Source organism: Corvus brachyrhynchos, unplaced genomic scaffold (genome assembly GCF_000691975.1).
Source record: "Corvus brachyrhynchos isolate BGI_N302 unplaced genomic scaffold, ASM69197v1 scaffold89, whole genome shotgun sequence".
NCBI classification, from domain to species: Eukaryota; Metazoa; Chordata; class Aves; order Passeriformes; family Corvidae; genus Corvus; species Corvus brachyrhynchos.
The window spans coordinates 504,265-511,716 of record NW_008246063.1 but is presented as its reverse complement, the minus strand read 5'-3'; the positions used below and the strand labels follow the sequence as shown (position 1 = coordinate 511,716).

General features: G+C 47.1%; 2 protein-coding genes across 2 annotated transcripts in view; both read right to left on the bottom strand.

Annotated features, from left to right (window-relative positions):
* LOC103623883 (lymphocyte antigen 6E-like) overlaps positions 1 to 468 on the bottom strand; it is a 5,089-nt gene extending 4,621 nt beyond the window's left edge. The window contains exon 1 of the mRNA XM_008643056.2: positions 175 to 468. Within this exon, the coding sequence (XP_008641278.1) occupies positions 175 to 226 (52 nt within the window). The 5' untranslated portion in view covers positions 227 to 468. The remainder of the gene's footprint in view (positions 1 to 174) is intronic.
* Positions 469 to 3,692: 3,224 nt separating this feature from the next.
* LOC103623881 (lymphocyte antigen 6E-like) overlaps positions 3,693 to 7,452 on the bottom strand; it is a 9,177-nt gene continuing 5,417 nt past the window's right edge. The window contains exon 3 of the mRNA XM_008643055.2: positions 3,693 to 4,148. Within this exon, the coding sequence (XP_008641277.1) occupies positions 3,940 to 4,148 (209 nt within the window). The 3' untranslated portion in view covers positions 3,693 to 3,939. The remainder of the gene's footprint in view (positions 4,149 to 7,452) is intronic.

The following is a 7,452-nucleotide window of genomic DNA, read 5'->3' as shown; positions in this document are numbered from 1 at the left end:
CCCCCTTCATCATCCCTTCATCTTCTGGTTGGGATAAATCCCCTGTCTCCTTATCCTGGAATAACTCCTTCATGACCCTTCAGCTTCACCCTCTACGCTGCAAAATCCTGGAATATCAAAGCCATGCCCCAGCTCTGGGAGGGTTCAGTGCAAAGCAATCCTTTCGGAACTCACCACTTTCCATGCACAGGGCGACGCCGAGCACGACCAGGAGGAAAAGCTTCATCCTTTAGAGGTCTGGCAGCCTCCAAAATAAGCAGGACTCAGGCAGGGCAGGTTTTATACCTCTGCAGTGTTTGCTTTGATCCGGAGATAATAACCAGAGGCTGCTGTGTCAGATGATGGATAATTGGGAGCAGCGTGTCCGGGCTTGTACGGAGAAGGGCGTTTTTTTGGAGAGCTGGAGGGGAGTGTGTTTTCCCCTAGAACTTCTCCTTTTCATGGTTGTTTCACAATGCAGCTGCTCCAGCTGACGTGAACTCTGCAACTGTTTCTAATTCTGGAGAAGTGAGGGGGAAAGCAAAACACAAAAACAAAGCAATTTCCCTGGAAAATAAGATTTTCCTTTCCAGGTCTCAGAGCAGGCTGCATCCCCCAAGATCGTGTCCTTTCACATATGGAAATGATGGAATTTAAATTTAAAATTGAATTTGGGATGGAAACTTCTCCCAAATGTCTCCCAGGATTGTCAAGACAGTGAGATCAGAAGAGCAGAATCCTTCCTCTGCTTTTCATAGGGGACCAGGCATCATTTTCTGCCTCCTGTTTAAGGCAGCAGTTCAAAATCAGAAATGGTTCTGGGATATTTTTTATGAGGAGAAAATGTTATCTTATTAGAAAATAAAATCCACAGAGTAAATAAAAATGACAATTTATGTTAAAAAATAGAAATAACACCCACTCCCATGGCATGGAACAAGCTGGGAATTTTTTACTAATTCACCAGAAAAAATAAATGTCAGGGAGGAAAACACAAACCAACTAAAGCACGGAGAAGGAGGGGTTGGCTGAGCAACGATCTCAACTCATTAAGTCTTCAGAAAAAGAGAATTTGTGAAATGCCAAACAGGAGTATTCCATCGGATTCCCAGATTGTGCTCTTTATTCCTCCTTCTTTTTTCCTTTAGATCGTCTTTCATCCAATCTCCCTGTATAAAATCAGAACCTTTCCCATCTTCTTGGGATCGTTGTTGTTTTTCCCTCCCACCATTGCCTTTCTGCCATCAAGTCATGGGAACAGAGGCAACAATCCCGGGAAAGGTCCAGCTGGATCTTCTCGCGTGACCCTTGGAGCTGTGGGAGATGCCCCAAAGCTTCTGCCAGCGCCTCTGCCCCTTGCTGCTCTCCATCAGCTTTATTCCCTTTTTCCTTATCTCCAACTTGCTCAGATTCCCATCTCGATGGAATATTTTGGGCTTCCAACGTGACCCACTTCCAGCCATCACCTCACCAGGAAAGCACGCCGGGTTCCTGACGTGAAGTCAGTTTTTCCAACACCTCCAAACTGGACTTATAAACATTGTCCCTCTGGAGCCCTGCATGAGTAAGGTGAGGAAATTCTGGCTTTCCCAATAGGCAGAGCACGAAACTCAGTTGGAACAGAGGTGGCAATTACCCAAAAAAGCTCCGAGGAGGGGCGAGGTTTGGCTCCCTCAGCCTCCTCAAGGCACCCGCCAGGAGGAAAACAAAGCTCCCTCCATGCCAGCGCAAAATATTGCGAAATGTTTTATTTTCCCCAAGCCAGAATAGATTTAATGAGTTTTTAGTGGTAAATCCATGTTTGTCGGGGCCTATCTGGAGGGCTCCAATCCCAAGGAGGTGCTGTTCTGTTCCAGAGCCAGCCTACGTTGGGATTTATCTCCAACAGCATCCTCTGTCAGGTTCAGAAATAGCAGCTCAGGCGCTGCTTTTTTTTCCCCTTCCCTCAAACTCTCATCCATGCCAAACCCTAAAATATCCCCTGTCTCCTGCAAGCTGCTGAGATTTGGAGAAGGCAAGACTGGATTTCTTAAAGGCTTTATTGTAGGATTCCTGACAGATTTTCCGTGAGATATTCCTGAAATCTTCCAGCTGGTCCCATATGGCCCTCTGATATTTTGTCCCTCGCCAGAGCCAGGTGACAGAATGAAAGGAGCCCATGTGGGCAGGAAGGACACAGAGGACACGAGAAGAACCAAGGCAAAGGAGAAGATTAAATCCCAGTTTACAAGAATTTGGAATTCATGAAATTCAGGGAGATTCTGGAAAGAGTAGCAGGGGATTTAACGGGAGGTGAAAGTGGAAGGTGAGGTGGAAAGATTTATTTCCCTTGACAATGAAGTGGAGAAGGAAAAGAGAATGTTTTGCTTATCTTGTTCTAAATCTGGTTGAAATTGTCACATGAGAAGGGCAAACAATTGTTTATTTTGGGGGGAAAATGTGATTTTCATCGAACAAGTGCTGTAATGCAAAAGTAGCTGTGAAATTCAGATGTTGTTACTAAATGTGGAATTTTGAGTTGGCCAAAAGCTTTGAGAAGCGTCTCAGAAATGATTGTGATTAACATAAAGTGATGGGAAAAGCGATTAAAAAAAAGTGCAAAGCCCCAAGTTTCTGGGGAAATATTCCCCACAGAAATTCTACAACACTTCCACTTCAGTTATCCCACTGAAATAAATTCCAGAACACCCTTCTTGACCAGAAATTAAATCTTTATAAGATGACTAAACCTAATCCCTTCTTTACAACCTTAACCCAGCACTGCGGTTTCTCCCCTTGCACAGAAACACGTGGAATTTGCAGTGCTGTTGGAATAGGATTCCCCTAAAATCCAGCACAGGATTGTCCTCAAATCTATCACAGGATTGCCCTCAAATCCAGCACAAGATTCCCCTCAAATCCAGAGCAGGATTCCCCTCAAATAAAACCGGGCTGGAGGCCTTTTTTCCAGGTGCCTCTATAAAAACCTTCCCAAAATTCAGTGCTGCACTTTTAAGCTGGGAATCCCGCACTCCCCAGCTCCAAGATTATTTTATTTGCCTGTTTTAGCTGTAGTTCTGCTCCTCCAAGAGCAGAAGGGAATCTCCATCCCAAGAGCTGCAGTGGATCTCCATCCCATCTCCTCCATCCCCAATCCTGGAAATGCAGCAGAAACCCTGGAAAGGGACGGAGCAGAGACCTCCCAACCAACTCAGACACCATCACCTTTCCCAGGCTCTTCCTGCCCATTTCCCACAGGAAAATCAGGAGCAATCATTCAGCAGCATCTCCAAGCAGGCACCGGCGTGGCCTTTCCGTGAGGACAGATTCCAGCAGCGTTCTCCTTACCTTGGACATCTCCAGCATCTTGGGGTGAGACCTTTACCTGTTTTAAAAGCTGGAACAACCCACCTTGCAGAGATCCCAGGAGAACTTCCCAGTGCAAATTCCTGCAGGACCAAATTCCTGGTCCTGTCTCAGCATCTACAAAACAATTCCCACTGTTGTCTGCAATGGGAATAACACAAACATCTCTGACCTTTCCAGACTGACACCGTTCCTTATCTCTGAGGGGTCTGGGAGACCATCAAGCTCTGTGGAGTGTCTGGAGCTGCTGGATGGAAGAAAGTTGGGAAAGGCCTGGAGAAGTCTTCCAAGTGCTAAAAAGAGGAATTCAATGTGAAGCCAAGCTGATTTCTCAGGCTGGTCCTGGTGTGGATACAACAAACACACTCTAGAATAACACAAATCTTTATTTTTCCTGACAGTTATCACACACGTGCTATCAAAAGAGCTTTTCCAGGGAAAAATTAATATAAAACAACAGGGGGAAAAATAGGAGCTACACTGCCGTGTCACGTTGGGATCTGAAGCAGTGTCTGGGAATAAAACGGGGTCGCTGTTGGGAACATTTGGCTGAGGTTTCTCACTTGGGGAATACCTTGTGGCTTCTCGGGTGGTCACATCTTCTGCCACCCCTGATCACAATCCTGCCCTGAGGACACAGATCAAACTTCCCACGATTCCCAGCAGGATCACGGCGTAGTTGATCCGGATGCTGTTGGCGCCGCTGAAGTTGCACAGGGAGGTGCTGCAGCACTTGGTGGAATAAGCGGCCATCCCGAAGTCCACGTTGGTCTCAGGACAGTCCACAGAGCATTTCTTGGTGATGCGGTGTCCTATATCCTTGCCTGGGTGGAGAAGGGATAAGAAAGGAGATCTGGGATTTAGGATTCTTCTGGAAGAGCTGAGCAGAGGAGGTGGATTTGCAATTTGCCTAATTTTCCTCACAGCAATTAAAGCTCACAGGGGGTTTGATGGGGCTGGGTGTGAATCCACAATCCCTAGATAAAATGTGGGACACTGGAAAGTCCTTGATGGAAACCCACACCAGCCTAAATCGCTGGTCTGGTTGCCCAGGTGGTAGCCAGTCAAAGGTTGGCCTTGAGATCTTGGAGGTCTTTCCCAACCTAAATGATTCTGTGATTCCTGTAGGACAGCAATTCCAATGCATTCCCAGATTTTAAAATCCTGTTCTTGACACCCAACCCCTTTCCATTCTCCATCCCAAAACATCTCAGATCAAACACCAGAGGCTGCTCCTGAAATCTGGGTGCTCCAGCCAGCCCTTCCACAAGGTGGTGAGGGCCTGGCACAGGTTTTCCAGAGAAGCTGTGGCTGCCCCATCCCTGGAAGTGTCCAAGGCCAGGCTGGAGCAACCTGGTCTAGTGGGAGGAGGAGTCCCTGGAACGTGATCCTGAAGGTCCCTTCTACCTCAAAGAGATATTTGAGGTATCTCCAAGATGCACAGCGAGGGATTCACACCCATCACATTGGGACACTTAAACCTCAGAATCATCCTTTCCAATAAAACCAAACAATTCCCTAAAACAAAATTCCCCAGCAATGTCTCTAGAGGAAAAAAAATCCAATTTCTGGGACTCACCAAAGCCAACAGAGCTGTACGTGGTCGTGCAGTATTTCTCATGGTCCTCACACTTGTAGGTTTTCAAGCAGTTCCAGTTGGAATGTTCATTGTCACAGGTGTAGCAAAACAGGGAGGAAGCTGGAAAAAACACCCACGACACAGATTAGTGGTTCCCAGCAGTTGCCTCCTGGGAAAAAAGGTGCCAAAAGCCTTGGAAAATACAAAGGGAAGAGTCTGGTGTGAACAACTTTTCACAGCAAGGGAAATAAGTTTGGGTTGGATTAATGGAGCTGAGGAAGCAAAGATAGAAAACAAACCAAGTTTTCTTCCTGGACTGGAGATTTTAGGTGGTTAAATTTACATTTTTCAGCCTGAGCAGCATTTTCAGGTGGTTTTTTCTTCTCCCCAGGATCCACGTTGGCCTTGTTGAAAACCAACCTCCAAAAGCAAAGTCTGGCAAGGAGAGGAGGAACTGGTCCAATTCTAGAGCTCAGTTTTAAATGTTTTCCCTCTACAGCTGCAAAACCCTGCCCATACATGAATTAATTAATGAGTAATGATACCCCTGGGAGCCAAATTACTGAGGCACCACAATAAAGGGAGTTCCCTGGGAGAGGCTGTCCTGGACAATGGATGGATTATTCCTATCAGGACCTGGAACAACATGTTCTCCATGGAATTTTTTCCTCAGTGCCGAGCCAGGTTTATCACTGAGCCAGAAGAAAGTGGGATATTGCTGGGCACAACTGAAGTAAATTTAATCAAACTTCCAGGCTGGCCATTAGAACACAGATGTGCCTTCTCGTTCCCTGGAGGTGGATTCACAATTGGTGGAAGTTATTTCCCTCCTGCCCAAAATTCCAAGGAATGCTCCTCATTTCGGGGCAGGGGTAACAGAGGCAGCTGGGCTGCTCTCAGGAAATCCTGCTCCATTGTCACCAGCGGTGAAGAGCTCTTGGCTAAAGATGAACAAAAATTACAAACCAGCAAGGGGTCTCCATGAGGCTGAGATTTCCCTGGTTCTGTTTTTCCCGACTTTCTCAGCCTGGGAAGGCTCTTTTTGCACAGAACAGCCCCTTCCAATTGAACTTGGGCTTGTTTTTAGCAAGGAATCCCTTCCCAGTGACCCTCCAAAGTTTGTTCTTGATTCAAGCTCTTGTCTGAGGTTGCGTCTGCCCATGACACTTGGTTAAACAATTCCAGAAGCAGTTTTAAAAGAGAGTTGAAATCCCTTTTAGTCTCTAACTATCCCAAGCAGGAGGAAAAAAAGCCTCCCCTCTGTGATCTGGGGAGCTCTGGGTGTCTCAGCGCAGGACTGACATGCTCTGAAACCTTCCCAGATGCTTCAAGGAAAGTTGGACGGGGCTTGGAACAACCTGGGATAGTGGAAAGTGCCCTGCCCATGGCAGGGGGTGGAACAGGAAGATCTTTAAGGTCCTTTCCAATCCAAACCATTTTATCATTTGCTGATTCTCTGCTCCTTTCCAGTGCCAGGTGTTGCAAGCTCAGGTGTTCTGCATAGCAGGAGGTAAAATCAGCCTTGTTGCAAACCAGATTTAAGTTCTCCTTCTCATCTCTCACTATTTCTCCATCACTTGGGAATTTTCAGCCTCCCACCTCTCCTCTGCAGGTTCCCTGACCCGAGCTGGGGGCTCCTGTTCTTTTGCAGGCAAAGAAAAACCCAGACCTGGCAAGAGTTATTGCGTTTTACAGACTCCGGAGCGCTCCCTGATCTGTTTTTCTGCCAAATTTCCCAAACCACTTCCTGCTGCAGATGGAGCCAAGTCCTCAGCACGTGCCTGAGAGCAACTGAAAGCACTGATGTTCCCTAAGTGATCCAAGGAAAAACCCCTCCAAGCAGGGAAACAATAACAGCTTGAGCCATTAGAGCTGCTCTAAAGCCTTTCCTGCGTCTTCCCTCCACCCTCCATTAGCTGGAGCTTTGCAAATGCAGCCAGAAATAACCCTAACGGTGCAAACTCTGCTCCTCGGGCTGGCAAATCCATGCCCAGAGCCAATATTTCCCAACTGGATATTCCCCCACAATTATCCAGGTAGGGCTGCACCTCCTTTTAAAGAGGACAAGAGCAGAGCGTTGTGCATCCCATTCCAAATACTCCCAGGCACTTAACAGCTCTTCCAATTTAGGAGCAAAGAGCTCTGAGGCCTCCAAATATCTGCCAGCAGCCTTGCTACTTAATGGGAATTGTGGGGAATAAAGTGAAGCGCTGGCAGGAGATGTGGTGCCAAGACCAGCCACGCTTTCGTCCACAACAGCTCCTCAAGTTTCATTCAGGAACAAAAACCAAACCAAAGGCAAAAACTCTGAGCCCTGCTTGATTCCTGTCAGCGTTTTTCAGGTCGTGTCTTCAGCTCTGAGTGGTTGGAGGTGGATATCTGAGGGTGTGAGAAACCAGAATTCTTCTCCTCTGGGTTACAGAGAACCCACCCAGGAGTGAAGACTCAACCACACCAAATATTTCTCGCCGTGGCTGACACCGAAAAAACCCCACCAAGACCTCAGCAGCTGCAACAAAAGCTGCCAAACCCTCTTGTCCCTCCTCCAT